The 22,649-nt window shown below is 35.5% G+C and overlaps 1 protein-coding gene across 3 annotated transcripts in view; it reads left to right on the top strand.

The window, feature by feature from the left end:
- Positions 1-22,649, top strand: part of capn12 (calpain 12) — a 97,402-nt gene that overhangs the window by 14,474 nt on the left and 60,279 nt on the right. For 2 of the 3 annotated variants that reach the window (XR_009827453.1, XM_062060248.1), the window contains exon 1: positions 17,847-18,717. The exons of the other annotated variant lie outside the window; for it this stretch is intronic. Coding sequence is in view for 1 of the 2 variants with exons in the window: in XM_062060248.1 (XP_061916232.1) it covers positions 18,520-18,717 (198 nt within the window). In the remaining variant the exon portion in view is untranslated. Of the gene's footprint in view, positions 1-17,846; positions 18,718-22,649 lie in introns of those variants that run through there. 3 annotated transcript variants of the gene reach the window in all.

Below are 22,649 nucleotides of genomic sequence, written 5' to 3'. Positions count from 1 at the left end.
GGAACAGATGCGCCTGAGGGATCGAAGGTCCGTAATATCATCGCTTACATAGGCGCCGATCTACATTTCTGCCATTTGGTGCTCGGTGTGTGTTTATTAGTGTTGTACCCATACCAATACTTTGGTACCGGTACCAAAATGCATTTCGGTACTTTTCGGTACTTTTCTAAATAAAGGGAACCACAAAAAATGTCATTATTGGCTTTATTTTAACAAAAAAAATCTTATGGTATATGAAACATATGTTTATTAATGCAATTTAGTCCTTAAATAAAATAGTGAACATACTAAACAACTTGTCTTTTAGTAGTAAGTAAACAAACAAAGACTCCTAATTAGTCTGCTGACATATGCAGTAACATGTTGTGTCATTTATTTACCTATTATTTTGTCAACATTATAAGGAAAAGCTGTAAAAATGAATTATCAATATACTTGTTCATTTACTGTTAATATCTGCTTACTTTCTCTTTTAACATGTTCTATCTACACTTCTGTTAAAATGTAATAATCACTTATACCTTCTCTTCTTTGATACTTTACATTAGTTTTGGATGATACCACACATTTAGGTATCAATACGATACCAAGTAGTTACAGGATCATACATTGGTCATATTCAAAGTCCTCATGTGTCCAGGGACATATTTCCTGAGTTTATAAATATAATATAAATTTAAAAAAAACTGAAAGAAGATTTTGTGATGTTAAAAAATATCGATGTAACCTAGATATGCTATTGTACGTGGTATCTTTACAGTGGATGTTAGGTGTAGATCCACCAATGGCATTTGTTTATATTGTAGCGTCCCGGAAGAGTTGGTGCTGCAGGGAATTCTGGGAATTTGTTCTGTAGTGTTTATGTTGTGGTGCAAATATTCTTCTAAAATGTGTTTGTCGTCGTTGTTCAGTGTGGTTTCACTATATGGCACATGTTTATGACAGTGTTGTTTCACTATATGGCACATATTTATGACAGTGTTGTTTAGTGTGGTTTCACTACATAGCACATTTTTATGACAGTGTTGTTTAGTGTGGTTTCACTACATGGCACATTTTTATGACAGTGTTGTTTAGTGTGATTTCACTACATGGCACATGTTTGTGACGGTGTTGTTTAGTGTGGTTTCACTATATGGCACATGTTTATGATAGTGTTTAGTGTGGTTTCACTATATGGCACATGTTTGTGACGGTGTTGTTTAGTGTGGTTTCACTATATGGCACATGTTTATGACAGTGTTGTTTAGTGTGGTTTCACTATATGGCACATGTTTGTGACGGTGTTGTTTAGTGTGGTTTCACTATATGGCACATGTTTATGATAGTGTTTAGTGTGGTTTCACTATATGGCACATGTTTATGACAGTGTTGTTTAGTGTGGTTTCACTATATGGCACATGTTTATGACAGTGTTGTTTAGTGTGGTTTCACTATATGGCACATGTTTATGATAGTGTTTAGTGTGGTTTCACTATATGGCACATGTTTATGATAGTGTTGTTTAGTGTGGTTTCACTATATGGCACATGTTTATGACAGTGTTGTTTAGTGTGGTTTCACTATATGGCACATGTTTATGACAGTGTTGTTTAGTGTGGTTTCACTATATGGCACATGTTTATGATAGTGTTTAGTGTGGTTTCACTATATGGCACATGTTTATGATAGTGTTGTTTAGTGTGGTTTCACTATATGGCACATGTTTATGACAGTGTTGTTTAGTGTGGTTTCACTATATTGCACATGTTTATGACAGTGTTGTTTAGTGTGGTTTCACTACATGGCACATGTTTATGACAGTGTTGGCATTGTTCATACTGCCACCCTTGGTGTGACATGTATGGCTGTTGACTAAGTATGCACTTCATTCGCTAGTGTGCAGTGTGTTCAAAATCAAGAAGGTGGTGGCATAAATTCATTGTCGGGCACTATGAAACCTTGGCTAGGCTTTGTTAATTGGAGATGATATAGTTTATGACTTTGTTGCTATCTATAATGGATAAAATTGTTGTCACGTTGTGTAAATGGTAAATAAAAAGAGAATACAATGATTTGCAAATCCTTTTCAACCTATATTCAATTGAATGGACTGCAAAGACAAGATACTTAATGTTCCAACTGAGAAACTTAATTTTTTTAGCGAATAATCATTAACTTAGAATTCAATGGCAGCAACACATTGCAAAAAAGTTGTCACAAGGGCGTTTCTGGGTGTTGTTGATAAATGGCTTTCACTTTGCATAGTAGAGTTTTAACTTGCACTTACAGATGTAGCGACCAACTGTAGTTACTGACAGTAGTTTTCTGAAGTGTTCCTGAGCCCATGTGGTGATATCCTTTACACCCTGATGTTGCTTTTTGATGCAGTACCGCCTGAGGGATCCAAGGTCACGGGCATTCAATGTTCCGTGCAGTGATTTCTCCAGATTCTCTGAACCTTTTGATGATATTGCAGACCGTAGATGGTGAAATCCCTAAATTCCGTGCAATAGTTCATTAAGAAATGTTCTTAAACTAATAGACAATTTGCCCAGGCATTTGTTTACAAAGTGGTGACCCTCGCCCCATCCTTGTTTGTGAATGACTGAGTATTTCATGGAAGCTGCTTTTATACGCAATCATGGCACCCACCTGTTCCCAATTAGCCTGTTCACCTGTGGGATGTTCCAAATAAGTGTTTGATGAGCATTCCTCAACTTTCTCAGTCTTTTTTGCCACTTTTTTGAAACATGTTGCAGGCATCAAATTCCAAATGAGCGAATATTTGCAAAAAATAACAGTTTTCCAGTTTGAACGTTAAGTATCTTGTCTTTGCAGTCTATTCAATTGAATATAAGTTGAAAAGGATTTGCAAATAATTTTTATTCTATTTTTATTTACCATTTACACAACGTGACAACTTCACTGCTTTTGGGGTTTGTAAACCAAAAGTCGGCGAATTGATACAAATATTGACAGTAACAATACAAAATAAATGATCAGTATATGGTCGATAGTACAAGTTGTAACAGGGATTCATATTGCCCCATTCCTGGGTGGACATCAAGATGAAGAGGGCGGTTAATCATTTTTCAATGCAGTCTGCTAAAAATGATGGAAAGCAACACTCTATGTAGCAATTGACGTTGTGGTCACAGTTGGAATTGCCACAAAACACATAAGATATTCAGCACTCTACTGACATCTAGAGGCCAAAGTGGATAGCGCTTTGTCACGTTTCGTGTGTCAGAAAACCACGACAAACGGGGCCATATAAATCCCTTTCTAACTGTAGATCAATATTTTTACTATCAAAATTTATTTTGCCTTTTTTTTTAAAATTGTTTACAACCTCAGGGAATAAATCCCTGGACAAAGGAGAGCCTTATATCAGGGGTGTCCAAACTGTTTCCACTGAGGGCCGCTTTCTGAAAAATCAAAGCAAGCGAGGGCCATTTTGATATTTTTTATTTTAAAAACCAATACAATATATGTATAAAAAATATACATTTAGGGCCATTTTGATATTTTTTATTTTAAAAACCAATACAATATATGTATAAAAAATATACATTTAGGCCTCCATTCAGGCTTGATCCCGGGGACCCCGGGGTCCCCGAGATCAACATTAGGTCTAGATCAACATTAGGTCTATCTGTCATTATAACGGTTTTAAAGATTTAAGTTGTATGCTCTTGTTGTCAAAGAAAACCCTATATTTTCACACAATAACATTTTTAAGTGGAATATTTGAGATTATATAATTGGAGCCTTAAAAATGTCAATAACTCATAACAACATTGATTGTAATTCATTATTATTTTTTGAGCAATGACACTTAAAAAACAAATCACACTAAAATTATTGGGGATCCAAATAATTATAGTGTTAAGAAATAAATTCTATTTTTTTTTTTACTGTTTACTTTTAACACAATAATCTCGAGATCAACTTCAGATCTATCCGTCAATTATACATTTTATTGTTGTTTATGTTTTTTGTTTGTTCGTTTTAGGCCCTTTTAAAAAAAACAGCTCAGTTTTTTTATATGGCAAACACAAAATATGCAACATTTTCCCCAAAAATATCTCAAATGTGATGTAATTGGAGCCTTGAATAGGTCAATAATTCATAGTGACATTGATTTTGATTCATTATTATTTTTTAAAGAAAGAAACAGCCTGCATGGCAGCTTTGTGTTATTAGAGTAAACATTGCAACATTTTCTTGTTACATTTCACCTGTTTGCTCTTTTATACCACTTATCATGTTTTTAATTTTTTTCAATCTTATTTTTAAAATGTGCCAGGGGCCGTTAAAAAATGACCTGCGGGCCACAAATGGCCCCCGGGCCGCACTTTGTACACCCCTGCCTTACAGGATTTAAATCAGAGCCAATAGTAGGTAATATTTTATTAACATTGCCATTCTGTGTTTTTGTGTGATTACACTATGATACATTTTATACTGATACAAAATGTAATCATTGAATTATCTCGAAAATTTTAACTATCGGTATCAACATTGGTAGGAACATTACTGGATGTGTTGAATCTGTACCCACATGTGTAGTATCGCCTAAAACTAATGTAACATATTGAAACAACAATGTATTTATTACATTTTAACAAAAGTGCAGGTAGAACCATGTTACAACAGAGATATTAACAAGTAAATTAATAATAGTTTTGACAAAATAATACAACTGGAAATGACGCAATAGGCCTACGTCAGCAGCCACATTAGAAGCCTTTGTAACCCGTATTATCATTTTATATGCCAAATAATTTATCATGATGTATATTCTTTTTTAATTCAACCCAATAGATATTGGAATATAGATTTTAGGCCATCCGGCCCATCCCTGCACGTATGCGAGCATGTCATTTTAAACGCAATCCAAAGGGGGAGTCACAAATGTCAAATGTACTTTATACTGTGAGAGGTCAACATCTGTAACACTTTGTACTTGGTATACTACACGGACCTTCCTTCAGCCTTCAAAATGGAGGTTAGAATGATAGCTTTTCAAAAACACTCTCCTGCCTGCTACACCCGGTGACCCACCGTAACACATGCACACACTCAGTTCGTCACTTCGCTCTCTCTCTCTCTCTCTCTCTCTCACACACACACACACGTTCACACACTCACATACATTCAGGTCAGTCTTTCTATTTTTTACATGCCCTGCCCCGAAACAAAGCAAAATACCAGAAAACTGGATATGAAAATGCGCCCCCGGCAGGCCATACTTTACCCCCTCGCACCCTCCAGAAAGCCACACTGGCGGTCAAACACACACGTACACACTCAGGGGTCAGAGGTTCGCCCAAGATAGCGTAAGGTAGAAGGTGGCTGTTTGGTCCTGTGACAGGAAAAATATATTTCATGCGTTTGTTGTCTTAGGGCAGCTGAAAGATATGACATGATATGTTCTACGTTCTATGTTTCACATCAGTTATCAGACATCATGTTGCAAAAAATGTATAAAGCAGTGGTTCTCAAATATTTTTCACCTGGTACTACCTCAGAAAAAACTTGTCTCTCCAATTACCACCAAAATGATCAATATTAAAATACAGTATTGTAGTGGGCCTAAGTGTTTATTAGAAAGAAGGGCAGCGATTTTTTTGACAAGTATATATTTGAACAGTAACACTGTGTTTGAATACTTAATCAAGGTATTATTTGGCGTAGATGGAGCTCGCACAGCACTTGTGGCAGAGTCTTGTCTAAAGAGAGTATGCCCAACTAAAAAATCTTGTCTAAAGAAAGTATGGCCAAATAAAAAAATCTTGTCTAAAGAGAGTATGGCCAACTAAAAGATCTTGTCTAAAGAGAGTATGGCCAAGTAAAAAAATCTTGTCTAAAGAGAGTATGGCCAAGTAAAAAATCTTGTCTAAAGAGAGTATGGCCAAGTAAAAAAATCTTGTCTAAAGAAAGTATGGCCAAGTAAAAAAATCTTGTCTAAAGAGAGTATGGCCAAGTAAAAAATCTTGTCTAAAGAGAGTATGGCCAAGTAAAAAATCTTGTCTAAAGAAAGTATGGCCAAGTAAAAAAATCTTGTCTAAAGAGAGTATGGCCAAGTAAAAAATCTTGTCTAAAGAGAGTATGGCCAAGTAAAAAATCTTGTCTAAAGAAAGTATGGCCAAGTAAAAAAATCTTGTCTAAAGAGAGTATGGCCAAGTAAAAAATCTTGTCTAAAGAGAGTATGGCCAAGTAAAAAATCTTGTCTAAAGAAAGTATGGCAAAGTAAAAAATCTTGTCTAAAGAGAGTATGGCCAAGTAAAAAATCTTGTCTAAAGAGAGTATGGCCAAGTAAAAAATCTTGTCTAAAGAGAGTATGGCCAAGTTAAAAAATCTGGTCTAAAGAGAGTATGGCCAACTAAAAAATCTTGTCTAAAGAGAGTATGGCCAACTAAAAAAATCTTGTCTAAAGAGAGTATGGCCAAGTAAAAAATCTTGTCTAAAGAAAGTATGGCAAAGTAAAAAATCTTGTCTAAAGAGAGTATGGCCAAGTAAAAAATCTTGTCTAAAGAGAGTATGGCCAAGTAAAAAATCTTGTCTAAAGAGAGTATGGCCAAGTTAAAAAATCTGGTCTAAAGAGAGTATGGCCAACTAAAAAATCTTGTCTAAAGAGAGTATGGCCAACTAAAAAAATCTTGTCTAAAGAGAGTATGGCCAAGTAAAAAATCTTGTCTAAAGAAAGTATGGCCAAGTAAAAAAATCTTGTCTAAAGAGAGTATGGCCAAGTAAAAAATCTTGTCTAAAGAGAGTATGGCCAAGTAAAAAATCTTGTCTAAAGAGAGTATGGCCAAGTAAAAAATCTTGTCTAAAGAGAGTATGGCCAAGTTAAAAAAATCTTGTCTAAAGAGAGTATGGCCAACTAAAAAATCTTGTCTAAAGAGAGTATGGCCAACTAAAAAATCTTGTCTAAAGAAAGTATGGCCAAGTAAAAAAATCTTGTCTAAAGAAAGTATGGCCAAGTAAAAAAATCTTGTCTAAAGAGAGTATGGCCAACTAAAAATCTTGTCTAAAGAAAGTATGGCCAAGTAAAAAAATCTTGTCTAAAGAGAGTATGGCCAAGTAAAAAATCTTGTCTAAAGAGAGTATGGCCAAGTAAAAAATCTTGTCTAAAGAGAGTATGGCCAAGTTAAAAAATCTTGTCTAAAGAGAGTATGGCCAACTAAAAAATCTTGTCTAAAGAGAGTATGGCCAACTAAAAAATCTTGTCTAAAGAAAGTATGGCCAAGTAAAAAAATCTTGTCTAAAGAAAGTATGGCCAAGTAAAAAAATCTTGTCTAAAGAAAGTATGGCAAAGTAAAAAAATCTTGTCTAAAGAGAGTATGGCCAACTAAAAATCTTGTCTAAAGAAAGTATGGCCAAGTAAAAAAATCTTGTCTAAAGAGAGTATGGCCAACTAAAAAATCTTGTCTAAAGAGAGTATGGCCAACTAAAAAATCTTGTCTAAAGAGAGTATGGCCAACTAAAAAATCTTGTCTAAAGAGAGTATGGCCAAGTAAAAAAACTTGTCTAAAGAAAGTATGGCCAACTAAAAAAATATTGTCTAAAGAGAGTATGGCCAACTAAAAATCTTGTGTAAAGAAAGTATGGCCAACTAAAAAATCTTGTGTAAAGAAAGTATGGCCAACTAAAAAAATCTTGTGTAAAGAAAGTATGGCCAACTAAAAAATCTTGTCTAAAGAGAGTATGGCCAACTAAAAAATCTTGTCTAAAGAGAGTATGGCCAAGTAAAAAAACTTGTCTAAAGAGAGTATGGCCAACTAAAAAAATATTGTCTAAAGAAAGTATGGCCAACTAAAAAAACTTGTCTAAAGAGAGTATGGCCAACTAAAAAAATATTGTCTAAAGAGAGTATGGCCAACTAAAAATCTTGTGTAAAGAAAGTATGGCCAACTAAAAAATCTTGTGTAAAGAAAGTATGGCCAACTAAAAAAATCTTGTGTAAAGAAAGTATGGCCAACTAAAAAATCTTGTCTAAAGAGAGTATGGCCAACTAAAAAATCTTGTCTAAAGAGAGTATGGCCAACTAAAAAAATATTGTCTAAAGAGAGTATGGCCAACTAAAAAATCTTGTCTAAAGAGAGTATGGCCAACTAAAAAATCTTGTATAGAGTACGGCCAAGTAAAAAATCTTGTCTAAAGAAAGTATGGCCAACTAAAAGATCTTGTCTAAAGAGAGTATGGCCAACTAAAAAAATATTGTCTAAAGAAAGTATGGCCAACTAAAAATCTTGTGTAAAGAAAGTATGGCCAACTAAAAAATCTTGTGTAAAGAAAGTATGGCCAACTAAAAAATCTTGTCTAAAGAGAGTATGGCCAACTAAAAAATCTTGTCTAAAGAGAGTATGGCCAACTAAAAAAATCTTGTCTAAAGAGAGTATGGCCAACTAAAAAATCTTGTCTAAAGAAAGTATGGCCAACTAAAAAATCTTGTCTAAAGAAAGTATGGCCAACTAAAAAATCTTGTCTAAAGAAAGTATGGCCAAGTAAAAAAATCTTGTCTAAAGAGAGTATGGCCAACTAAAAAATCTTGTCTAAAGAAAGTATGGCCAACTAAAAAATCTTGTCTAAAGAAAGTATGGCCTAGTAAAAAAATCTTGTCTAAAGAGAGTATGGCCAACTAAAAAATCTTGTCTAAAGAAAGTATGGCCAAGTAAAAAAATCTTGTCTAAAGAAAGTATGGCCAAGTAAAAAAATCTTGTCTAAAGAGAGTATGGCCAACTAAAAAATCTTGTCTAAAGAGAGTATGGCCAAGTAAAAAAATTTTGTCTAAAGAGAGTATGGCCAACTAAAAAATCTTGTCTAAAGAGAGTATGGCCAACTAAAAAATCTTGTCTAAAGAGAGTATGGCCAAGTAAAAAAATCTTGTCTAAAGAGAGTATGGCCAAATAAAAAATCTTGTCTAAAGAGAGTATGGCCAAGTAAAAAAATCTTGTCTAAAGAGAGTATGGCCAACTAAAAAATCTTGTCTAAAGAGAGTATGGCCAACTAAAAAAACTTGTCTAAAGAGAGTATGGCCAACTAAAAAAATCTTGTCTAAAGAGAGTATGGCCAACTAAAAATCTTGTGTAAAGAAAGTATGGCCAACTAAAAAATATTGTGTAAAGAAAGTATGGCCAACTAAAAAATCTTGTCTAAAGAGAGTATGGCCAACTAAAAAATCTTGTCTAAAGAAAGTATGGCCAAGTAAAAAAATCTTGTCTAAAGAAAGTATGGCCAAGTAAAAAATCTTGTCTAAAGAGAGTATGGCCAAGTAAAAAATCTTGTCTAAAGAAAGTATGGCCAAGTAAAAAATCTTGTCTAAAGAGAGTATGGCCAACTAAAAAATCTTGTCTAAAGAGAGTATGGCCAAGTAAAAAATCTTGTCTAAAGAGAGTATGGCCAACTAAAAAATCTTGTCTAAAGAGAGTATGGCCAAGTAAAAAATCTTGTCTAAAGAAAGTATGGCCAAGTAAAAAAATCTTGTCTAAAGAGAGTATGGCCAAGTAAAAAATCTTGTCTAAAGAGAGTATGGCCAACTAAAAAAATCTTGTCTAAAGAGAGTATGGCCAAGTAAAAAATCTTGTCTAAAGAGAGTATGGCCAACTAAAAAATCTTGTCTAAAGAGAGTATGGCCAAGTAAAAAATCTTGTCTAAAGAGAGTATGGACAACTAAAAAATCTTGTCTAAAGAAAGTATGGCCAAGTAAAAAAATCTTGTCTAAAGAGAGTATGGCCAAGTAAAAAATCTTGTCTAAAGAGAGTATGGCCAACTAAAAAATCTTGTCTAAAGAGAGTATGGCCAACTAAAAAAATCTTGTCTAAAGAGAGTATGGCCAACTAAAAAATCTTGTCTAAAGAAAGTATGGCCAAGTAAAAAATCTTGTATAGAGTACGGCCAAGTAAAAAATCTTGTCTAAAGAAAGTATGGCCAACTAAAAGATCTTGTCTAAAGAGAGTATGGCCAACTAAAAAATCTTGTCTAAAGAAAGTATGGCCAAGTAAAAAAATCTTGTCTAAAGAGAGTATGTCCAACTAAAAAATCTTGTCTAAAGAAAGTATGGCCAAGTAAAAAAATCTTGTCTAAATAGAGTATGGCCAACTAAAAAATCTTGTCTAAAGAGAGTATGGCCAAGTAAAAAATCTTGTCTAAAGAAAGTATGGCCAACTAAAAAATCTTGTCTAAAGAGAGTATGGCCAACTAAAAAATCTTGTCTAAAGAAAGTATGGTCAAGTAAAAAAATCTTGTCTAAAGAGAGTATGGCCAAGTAAAAAATCTTGTCTAAAGAAAGTATGGCCAACTAAAAAATCTTGTCTAAAGAAAGTATGGCCAAGTAAAAAATCTTGTCTAAAGAGAGTATGGCCAACTAAAAAAATCTCGTATGAAGAGAGTATGGCCAAGTAAAAAATATTGTCTAAAGAAAGTATGGCCAACTAAAAAATCTTGTCTAAAGAAAGTATGGCCAAGTAAAAAATCTTGTCTAAAGAGAGTATGGCCAACTAAAAAATCTTGTCTAAAGAGAGTATGGCCAACTAAAAAAATCTCGTATGAAGAGAGTATGGCCAACTAAAAAATCTTGTCTAAAGAAAGTATGGCCAACTAAAAAATCTTGTCTAAAGAAAGTATGGCCAACTAAAAAATCTTGTCTAAAGAAAGTATGGCCAAGTAAAAAATCTTGTCTGAAGAGAGTATGGCCAACTAAAAAATCTCGTATAAAGAAAGTATAGCCAACTAAAAAATCTTGTCTAAAGAGAGTATGGCCAACTAAAAAATCTTGTCTAAAGAGAGTATGGCCAACTAAAAAATCTCGTATAAAGAAAGTATAGCCAACTAAAAAATCTTGTCTAAAGAAAGTATGGCCAACTAAAAAATCTTGTCTAAAGAAAGTATGGCCAACTAAAAAATCTTGTCTAAAGAAAGTATGGCCAACTAAAAAACAGGCGCCATCACTGTTATTCAGGATGTGTGTGGATTTTCCAGGATGCATGCAATTGCTGACATTTTAAGACGTTAGTTTTTCTGACAAAATAAACCAAAAACATACGTCTGACGTCTGAATATAGTTCTAAACATACTCCAGCTCATAATCCTATTTCATGAAAGTATTACTTTGAACACTACATTCCTGCAGTAATTTTTAGTCTAACGCACACCGACTGTGCAATAAACAAATAAAAAAATACACACAACGACCCAAAAATTAACTAAGTACCCTCTTTTTGTCAAAACCCTCATTAGCTTTGGACCAACAATCACGGAGAAATTGTGACCGTACGATAACCGAGACGGTATGCAAAAACTGAGGTAAAATGTGTTATGTTTCCTGTGGGATGTACAGTACAGGCCAAAAGTTTGGACACACCTTCTCCTCATTCAATGCGTTTTCTTTATTTGGCATTGTCTCCATGAGCTTCAAGCACACCTGTGAAGTGAAAACCATTTCAGGTGACTACCTCTTGAAGCTCATGGAGAGAATGCCAAGAGTGTGCAAAGCAGTAATCAGAGCAAAGGGTGGCTATTTTGAAGAAACTAGAATATAAAACATGTTTAAGTACATAACCCCACATGTGTTCATTCATAGTTTTGATGTGACAAACTTCAATGTAAATAGTCCAAATAAAGAAAATGCATTGAATGAGGAGAAGGTGTGTCCAAATGTTTGGCCTGTACTGTATTTATGTATTATTATTATTAGGGCTGTCAAAAATAGGTAGTTAACTCGTGATTAATCCCAAAATGTTTTTACAACAATCATGTATAAATGCAGATTAATCATGTAATTTTTCTGATTTAAAGAAAATATCATTTGACTGCACTATTTATTATATTTAATTGGCAGGAAGCTGGTATTTCCTCATTTTGAAAATAAACAGCGACAAACAGCGAGAGACGTTTGCACAGTGCCTGTGTTTTTAAAGATGTAAATCTCTGTTGTTTTACAGTTCTCTTATGTATTTTAAAATGCATGTCTTAATGTATTTATTTTGAAACTGCTCTGTGACATGTGCTGTTGACCTCTTGGCCAGGTCACCCTTGTGAAAGAGATCTTGATCTCAATGGGTTTTCTTATCTGGTTAAATAAAGGTTCTAAATATGTGGGATAACAAAAAATGTTGATCTTTAATAATCATTTGGAGTGCGTAAGAAAGTGGAAGGAAAATGTAACTCTTTTTGGTCATTTATGAACAAGCATATGGTAAAAATGAATCAACAGAGGCGTGTAAAATGTAAATGAATGAATGACATATATGAAATTTTTACTGCAAACGTATTCCTAGTCGCTTCCTGCTCCGTCACTGATAAGAATATAATGGCAAATGTCCCCAAATAGTCACACTAGCTCCTGCAGCGCACAGCATTAGTGCTCATCTTAAAAAGCATTGCTATTGGTTTGAATCCTGGTCGTAATTTAGTTAGGAATAATTATTTAGGTTTTAATTATGTTCCAATCATTATTTTGCACTTAAGATAATTATTGAACTTTTTTTTTTTAAACCTTTAATTAATTTGAGTACAAATATGTATCAAATTAATATATCAAGTTTGATGAAAAAAAGTACAAAAATGGTTTCACTTGCAAAAAAAAAGGCTGCCAAGGGGCCCCAATATTTTTTTTATTTTCACACTGAGTAGCACATCCAACATTTTTAACGCTCCAGGTCACCGTGTCAAACTCAAGCCCCGGGGGCCAAATCTGGCCCACCACAATATTTTATGTTTGGCCTGTACTGTATATCGAGATTTGCACCAAAATGTAACAATTTTATAGGAAAACAATTATGATGTTCTTACATTTTTAAAGCAACAAACCATATAGTTTCACACAAATTGAAACAAAAAAAAACCACCCTACATAGTTAAGGAAATAAAGAAGTTGTCATGTTAAAGGACGTAAAACATGTTGATGAATCTTAGCAATGTGAAAGAAAAACAATGACATCTCTTTATTGAACTTGGTATAATTACCACAATTCTATAGGTGGAACCATGAGACCGCAAATTGAAGAATAATAACAGAAAAATCCCAATTACATTCACGTCATTTCTCTTCAGTGTGACCGAGGCTAATTAATCCCCCCCTTTTCTCTACGCGACCCGTTCAGCTTGATATGTGCGTGAGTGATGCGGCATAAAACGGGCCAGGACAAAGCTGGTTAACCAGCGGGGTAGAGCGAGCGGGCCCCGAAGGCTCCTGGTGCCGAGGTCGTGGGATCAGAGCGGGTCACGGCCGCGTGGGAGTGTCTGCTCGGCCCTCTGACCTTTTGTCACCCAAGGCTTCCTATAATCTGGGCCTCAAAGACCATACGGACACAATGGAGAGCCCATGAATGGAGTTAAATGGTGACCATTAGGCGGCTCTGTGTCGCTATTCTTCTTGTTTGTTTAGTCCAGGTCAGTCTCACATTTGCGCTCTAATCAGGCGTGCGATGGAGAGAGAGCAACAGCCTCTCGGAGATGGATATCCACCTCAACTTCATGAATGGCATTAATACAAGGGAGGGGGGGGGGGGGGCAGTAATTGGACGTCCACTTCAACTTGTAGGAGGACCAAAGTTCGCAAATGGTCGTCAAAGCAGGCCTTTCCTGTTACGACAAAACACAAAAACTAACACCGTCAGTTGAGTTTTATGGTTAAGCACAAATTGTTGGTTGCATCAATTTATTAGAGAATTAGACTTACTTTTATTGTCATTCAAATTTGAACTTTACAGTACAGATAAGAACAACATTTTGTTACATTAGCTGGTTGTAGTGCAGGATAAAAGATCAATAAGGTGCAGATATAAATAAATAGATTACTGTACAGATTTGTGCTTATGCATCCACGTTTACGGATGTATGTTATATTGTCTTTATAGTCCAGCCAGTTAATCCATTTTTGGGGATTATTATGATGCGTTCAAGAGTCTTATGGCCTGAGGGAAGAAGCTATTACAGAACCTGGAGGTTCTGCTACGGAGGCTGCGGAACCTCTTCCTATAGTCCAGCAGTGAAAATAGTCCTTTATCTCAAATACTAAAAATGTTTTATACTTTTTTTATTTGTATTTATTTTTTACTAAATACCAAAAAAACAGACACACACCAGTAACAATATGTTGTTACTGCTGCCACTGATCTAATAATAATAATAATAATAATAATACATTTTATTTGGTATAGCGCTTAACAGGATAAAAAAAATAAAATATAAAACAGTTCAAAGTAATAATATAAAATACAGGAAATATAAAAGCAGTACATTGTAAAATACATAATAACACTGGACATTTACAAGACGGGACATTACAAGACACAGAACACTAAACACCGGTTAAAAGCAGATCTGAAGAGGTGTGTTTGGAGACCTCTTCAGATCTATTGAAAATTACACTAATTCATTTGTAGCTGTAAGTTTTCTTATTGATTTTTTTTTTATGATGAACTAATGAACTATTAGGCACATCCGACACTTTAAAGAAACAGTATGATGTCTGCATTACTTCTGTTATATTTGTCGCTATTACATCTGAGACATTTATTCAGTATTATTTCACTTATATTAAATTGACACGTTGGTACATAAATCCAATGTTTAGTTATTTTAATATTTCCTTGTTAGATTTCTATTCGTTCTCCTTCAGATAGAAATGTTTTATCCAATTATCTGTTTTTCTGACACATAATTGCAAAATTGACAATTACCTTATTGAATGTATATATATAATAAACACAATTTGTATTTGTTTAAGGTTTAAATATGTGGCACAATATCCCTTTCACTGTGACATAGTTTTTATATTTTAACAAGTAGAATTTAGCTGCATTCAGGGTGTCCCATTTGAGTTTATATTGTAGTTTAATTGACGTGGCTGATAATATTTACACACTTTAATTTATGACTGTGTGCTGTGGCTGGAGTTTACTGCCATCTAGCGTCAAGTGGAAGAAACTCCAGCCAGTCCTCCAACTTGTTCCATTTGTAAACCTGAAAATATGTTAAATAGATTAGAGGGGATTTGAATGATTCCATTTAAAAAACCGTGATAATTTATCATACGTGGTTATTTTGTTGGAATAAACAAACATGCCAGTTTAACTTGTTGGGGTGACGTAATTTGAACTTTGACCCTACATTTGTTTGGGTTTTACGCCCGTGGTTAGAACAGTAAAAACAGGTGTTCCGTCCAATCAGACAACGCATCCCAACGCTACTGGGCATGCGCACGCATGCGCATCAACGCTAATGTTCTCAAAACAAAATCGAATCAAAACTAGAAGAGGCAATTCCTGAAGAAATTGCGTGTGAATGCGCCAATGCTGAAGTTGAACTGAAATTGCTGACAGAATGTAGTATGAATGTAAGAATAGTTTGGCTGTTGGAATGGTTTGAATGTTGAAGAGTTAGAATTTCCAGGAAAACTGGAATTTGGTTTGGAACTTGGGAAAGAGTTAGTTTGAATGTCCAGGATGAGTGGAATGTGTTGATGTTGGAATGGTTTGAATAGGTTGAAAAATGTCCCATTCATTTCAAAGGGAACTTCCTGGAAATTTGAGAATTTTGGGAAAAGCGGGGATTTTTTGAAAATGATTGGGAGCATGAAATGTCCTAAATGAGCTGAATTTGTTGGTGTTAGAATTGTTTAAATTGGGCAATAAATATTGAAGTAATTAATGGTATTAGGGAATTTCGGGAAAATCTGGAATTTTTTTTTACTTAGAAAAAGGGTCGTTTGGTTTTGACGGTGGAACGGTTGAAATGCGTTGAAAAATGTGGAAGGAGTAATTGCCAGAAAAAAGGGTGGAAATAGGGCTTTGGAAAACCAGAAATTCTGGAAAATCCTGGAATTTTTTTTAACTTGGAAAAAATGAAGTTTGAATTTCCAGAATGGTGGAATGTGTTGAAGGTGGAATGGTATAAATCAGTGGAAAAATGTGGAAATGGTGGAATGCCTTAAAGGTGGAATGGTTTGAATGAGTTGAAGAATGTGGGAATTGTGGAAGTTAGAAAAATGGCCAATTCATTTTGAATGGGGAAAATGGGAAAAAAAAGGAATTATGGGAAATCCGGGATTTAAAAAACATTTTTTTATTGTTTAAGTAGAGCACATAATTCCTGAACAGGCTGAATATTTTGAAGTTGGAAGGGTTTGAATCAGATGAAAAATGTGGAAGTTGTGGGACTTTGAAGAATTTCAGAAAGAATTGGGAATTTCGGGAAAAGCGGCAATATTTTGGAAAATTGTAAAAAAAAACAAACTTGAATGGTCTGAATGAGTTAAGATGGTTGGTGTTGAAATTTTTTAAATCAGTCAAGAAATGTTGAAGTAGTAACATGTTGAATTGAGAAATGGTATTAACGGAATTCCTGGAATTTCAGGGAAACCGGGAGTTTTTCCAGTTCAAAAAACAACTTTGGTTTTTTTGTCCTGATTAAGAGGAATGTTTTGACGGTGGAACAGTTGAAATGCGTTGAAAAATGTGGAAGGAGTAGTCGCCACAAAAAAGGGTGGAAATAGGGGTTTGGGAAAGCAGGAATTCTGGTAAATCCTGGAATTTTTTTTAACTTGGAAAGGAGGAAGTTTGAGTTTCCAGAATGGGTGGAGTATGTTGAAGGTGAAATGGTTTGAATCGGTGGACAAATTTGGAAATGGTGGAAGTTTGAAAAATGGCCAATTCATTTTGAATGGGGAAAAATGTCCCGGAAAACCTGGAATTCTGGGAAAAGTGGGAATTTTTGGGAATGTGTCAAGGGAAAGCCCGTGATTCCCGAATAGGCTGAACAGTTTGAAGCGGATGAAAAATGTGGAAGTTGTGGGACTTTGAAGAATGTCCCATTGATTTCAATGGGAATTTCAGAAAAAATGGGGAATTTCAGGTAAAGTGGGAATTTTTTTGAAAATGGTAAAAAACTTGAATGGTCTGAATGAGTTGAAATGGTTGGTGTTTACATTTTTTAAATCGGTCGAGAAATGTGGAAGTAGTAACGTGTTGAATTGAGAAATTATATTAACGGAATTCCTGGAATTTCGCGGAAACCGGGAATTTTTCCAGTTCAAAAAACAACTTGTCCTGATTAAGAGGAATGTTTTGACGGTGGAACGGTTGAAATGCGTTGAAAAATGTGGAAGGCGTATTCGCCAGAACTAAGGGTGGAAATAGGGATTTGGAAAACCAGGAATTCTGGAAAATCCTGGAATTTTTTTGAACTTGAAAAAGAGGAAGTTAGAATTTCCAGAATGGTGGAATGGTTTGAATCAGTGAACAATTGTGGAAATGGTGGAATGTCTTAAAGGTGGAATGAATGGGTTGAAGAATGTGGGAATTGTGGAAGTTTGAAAAATGGCCAATTCATTTTGAATGGGGAAAATGGGAAAAAAAAAAATTATGGGAAGTCCGGCAATTTTTTTAATTTTTTAATTGTTGAAGTAGAGCACACAATTACTGAACAGGCTGAATATTTTGAAGTTGGAAGGGTTTGAATCAGATAAAAAATGTGGAAGTTGTGGGACTTTGAAGAATATCAGAAAAAATTGGGAATTTCTGGAAAAGCTGGAATTTTAAACACTTGAATGGTCTGAATGAGTGGTGGTGAAATTTTTTAAATCACGAATTTCGGGAAAATTGGGAATTTTTCCGGTTCAAAAAACAACTTGGTTTTTTGAGGAATGTTTTGACGGTTGAAATGCGTTGAAAAATGTGGAAGGAATTTTTTTGAACTTGAAAAATAAGTTTGAATTTCCAGAACGGGTGGAATATGTTGAAGGTGGAATTGTTTGAATCGGTGGTAAAATGTGGAAATGGTGGAAGTTTGAAAAATGGCCAATTCATTTTAAATGGGGAAAAACCTGGAATTCTGGGAAATGTGGCGATTTTGGGGAATGTGTCAAGGGAAAGCACGCGATTCCGGAATAAACTGAACAATTTGAATCTGATGACAAATGTGGAAGGTAGAGTGCGCCAAAATCTGCAGAAGAAGAAGTTGAATAAATACTGTAGATGCATTATGGTGTCAAAAACCATGACTGTGAATGCCTTGGAGGATTTACAAAATTAACTACTTCGTGACAATCTTGTCCCGTGTGGAATTTGTCACTTGTGCGATGAGTAATTAATTATTTTAAATGATATTTCTTTCATTGTGTTGACCAATAAGCGTACACTTTGAGAATGAGGAAGTAGACCTTGTAAGGAATGGCCGGCAAGTGTAGCATGTAACAATGTAGCATGTAACAATGAGGGAGTTCATTTCGACGCCTCCATTTTTCCTTTTCATCGCCGTTGTTTAAACAGGAGTTAGTAGCTCCTTTTGACAAAGCAGCTCGATTCGATAGAACACCGGACAATCAAATTAGACCAGAGATTATTGGCAGCGTGTCATTACACCGACTCCAGCTCGCCATTAACCCTCCCCCGCGGCGGTCTGCTTACTTTGCCGGGATGGGCAGCACCGAGGAGGCGCTGCTGCTTTTTTTTCGAGCCGCCTGTGGGTGTGTAAGCTCGTCTATTTAAGCACCAGCGAGTCAAGTCCCAACATTATTTTACTGACGCCATGGACAACATGGAGACCCCTCTGGGTTCTTTTAAAAACCCCATCAAGTTTCTGGACCAGGACTTCAAAACCCTGCTGGAGAAGTGTCTCAAGTCCGGCGAGATGTTCTCCGATGCGACCTTCCCGGCCGAGCAGAAGTCCATCGGCATGCCGGAGGATGACGAGCCGAAAAAGGCAATCAAATGGAAGCGACCCAAGGTAGAGAGAGCCCTGCTTCCGTTGTGTGTACAAAACCATTCACATGTTGGCTGGCGGTCATCCTGCAAGTTTCAACAAGTGATGGAACTCACACAATTATCAAGAGAACTATTAATATTTGATGCTGACATTCAATTGGAAAAGTGTTTAATTAGACCACAGGTGTCAAACTCAAGGCCAGGGCAACAAATCTGGCCCACCACATATTTTAATGTCGCCCGCAAAAGCCTTGAAATAATATGCTTTAATAATGTATTTTAGACTTACACTTCCTTTTATTGTCATTCAAATTTGAACTTTATAGTACAGATAAGAACGAAAGTTTGTTGCTTTAGCTGGTTGTAGTGCAGGATAAAAGAGTAATCAAGTGCAGATATAAATAAATAGATTACTGTACAGATAAATATATTGCACTTTTGCATATGCATCCACGTTTAGACTTAGACTTCCTTTTTATTTTCATTCAAATTTGAACTTTACAGTACAGATAAGAACAACATTTTGTTGCATTAGCTCAGGGGTCCCCAAACTTTTTGACTCGGGGGCCGCATTGGGTTAAAACAATTTGGCATATATATTATATATATATATATATATATATTATATATATATATATATATACACTACCGTTCAAAAGTTTGGGGTCACCCGAACAATTTTGTGGAATAGCCTTCATTTCTAAGAACAAGAATAGACTGTCGAGTTTCAGATGAAAGTTCTCTTTTTCTGGCCATTTTGAGCGTTTAATTGACCCCACAAATGTGATGCTCCAGAAACTCAATCTGCTCAAAGGAAGGTCATTTTTGTAACTTCTGTAACGAGCTAAACTGTTTTCAGATGTGTGAACATGATTGCCCAAGGGTTTTCTAATCATCAATTAGCCTTCTGAGCCAATGAGCAAACACATTGTACCATTAGAACACTGGAGTGATAGTTGCTGGAAATGGGCCTCTATACAGATATTGCACCAAAAAGCAGACATTTGCAGCTAGAATAGTCATTTACCACATTAGCAATGTATAGAGTGTATTTCTTTAAAGTTAAGAATAGTTTAAAGTTATCTTCATTGAAAAGTACAGTGCTTTTCCTTAAAAAATAAGGACATTTTAATGTGACCCCACACTTTTGAACGGTAGTGTATATATATATATATATATATAAATATATATATATTTGATATATATATAATGTGTATATATATATATATATATATATATATATATATATATATATATATATATATATTAGATATATATATATAGCGCACTTTCCGCGCGCGCGATGTCACATTATCGATGAGAAAATGCATTTTTAGACAATATGATTTGCCTGAGCAGCTAGGAGACACCGTGAGTAGCAAGCGGTACAAAGTGGATAAGAAAAGACAGAAAAAAAATAAATAAATTTATTTATTATTTTAATACTTGGGACTTCCCGCGGGCCTGATTTTGGACGCTGGCGGGCCGAAGTTTGGGGACCCCTGCATTAGCTGGTTGTAGTGCAGGATAAAAAATCAATAAGGTGCAGATATAATTAGATTACAGTACAGATAAATATATTGCACTTTTGCATATGCATCCACGGTTATGGATTTATGTTATACTGTCTTTATATTCCAGCGAGTTAACCCATTTTTGGGGGGAATTGAGGGGATTATTATGATGCGTTCAAGAGTCTTATGGCCTGAGGGAAGAAGCTGTTACAGAACCTGGAGGTTCTGCTACGGAGGCTGCGGAACCTCTTTCTAGAGTCCAGCAGTGAAAACAGTCTGTTGCAGTTAGTCCAGAAGGCGGCAGCAGGACTTTTAACAGGGGCCAGGAAACGCGAGCATGTAACCCCAATTCTTGAGACTTTGCACTGGCTCCCTGTTCATTTTAGAATTGATTTAAAAATGTTGCTGTTTGCTTTTAAAGCTTTACATGGACTGGCACCTCATTATATCTCAGACCTCATCCAAATTTACACTCCTGAGGTCCGAGAGGGCAGCAAGGTGGCGGAGGGGTTAGTGCGTCTGCCTCACAATACGAAGGTCCTGAGTAGTCCTGGGTTCAATCCCGGGCTCGGGATCATTCTGTGTGGAGTTTGCATGTTCTCCCCGTGACTGCGTGGGTTCCCTCCGGGTACTCCGGCTTCCTCCCACCTCCAAAGACATGCACCTGGGGATAGGTTGATTGGCAACACTAAATTGGCCCTAGTGTGTGAATGTGAGTATGAATGTTGTCTATCTGTGTTGGCCCTGTGATGAGGTGGCGACTTGTCCAGGGTGTACCCCTCCTTCCGCCCGATTGTAGCTGAGATAGGCTCCAGCAACCCCCGCGACCCCAAAGGGAATAACCGGTAGAGTAGAAAATGGGTGGATGGATGGATGAGGTCCGAGAGCCAGCTCCAGCTCGTGGTGCCTAAGACCAGACTCAAAAGCAGGGGAGACAGGGCCTTCTCTGTGGTCGGCCCTAAGCTCTGGAACACTCTGCCCCGCCATGTTCGAACTGCTCCCACAGTGGACTGTTTTAAGCCTTATCTTAAGACCCACTTTTATTCTCTGGCTTTTAACACTACGTGAGTTGTGTGGTCCTCTGTTTTTAAATTGTTATTTGTATTTATTGTTTTAATTGGTTTTACCCTTTAAAATCGTTTTTAATCATATTTATTTTATATTGTTTTTATATTTATTTATTTGGTTTTCATTCAGTCATCGGCGAAGCTAAGCATAGTATTTGAATCTTGTTTTTAATATTGTTGTGCAGCACTTTGGAAACATTTTTGTTGTTTAAATATGCTATATAAATAAAGTGGATTGGATTGGATTGGATTGCTACGGAGGCTGCGGAACCTCTTTCCAGAGTACAGCAGTGAAAACAGTCCTTGGTGGGGGTGGGAGAAGTTATCTTTTGTTACTAAATGTATTTCTTTCCATTTTGACATTTTGACAAAAGCACAGGTATTTAATGCAATTGCATGTCTTTTAAACTTTGATATTGTCTAATATTATGTCATCATACATTTCAAACTTATTTTTGTTAAAATAAAAATAAGAAATATCTGCTTGACTTATGATTTTAAAGCCAGTTATCCATCAAACTATACACTGTAAAAACGACAATAGATTTTACCATAAAAAAACTGACAGATCAAATGCCAAAATTTGACTGTAAAAAAAACTATACTACCGTTTTTCCATGCACAGTAATTTGCTGTAAAAACCACCGTCAAGTTTAAGATGAATCCGCGGCGACTGAGCTGCCAGTTTTCTACTGCAAAATTTAGCGTTTTTATTCTTATTTTTTACAGTATATGTCGGAGGTCGGCTCTTTTTAAAAAATGTATGAAAATTTAAAAGATGGTGGAAAAACATATAATTTTTGTTTCAATATTGTTTCTGTAAGAGAGCAAACATAACACAAACCTTCCTAATTGTTAGAAATCCCACTGTTTATATGAAACATGCTTCACTGATGAGACGATTTGGCGAGCACCATTTTGTCCTACTAATTTTGGCGGTCCTTGAACACACCGTAGTTTGTTTACATGTACAACTTTCTCCGACGCTGCCACATAAAGACGTGTTTTATCCCCAACCACAACCGTGGATCGATTGGTACCGCACAAGAAATAAAAAAAAATAAAAAATATATATATATATATATATATTTTAAATAAATCAACATAAAAAACACAAGATACACTTACAATTAGTGCACCAACCCAAAAAAACTCCCTCCCCCATTTACACTCATTCACACTCATTCGCACAAAAGGGTTGTTTCTTTTTGTTATTAATATTTCTGGTTCCTACATTGTACAAACCCCGTTTCCATATGAGTTGGGAAATTGTGTTAGATGTAAATATAAACGGAATACAATGATTTGCAAATCATTTTCAACCCATGTTCAGTGGAATATGCTACAAAGACAACATATTTGATGTTCAAACT

Source organism: Entelurus aequoreus, linkage group LG10, assembly GCF_033978785.1.
Source record: "Entelurus aequoreus isolate RoL-2023_Sb linkage group LG10, RoL_Eaeq_v1.1, whole genome shotgun sequence".
Lineage (NCBI taxonomy): Eukaryota > Metazoa > Chordata > Actinopteri > Syngnathiformes > Syngnathidae > Entelurus > Entelurus aequoreus.
The sequence above is the reverse complement of the archived record's forward strand: the minus strand, read 5'-3'. Positions and strand labels throughout refer to the sequence as shown.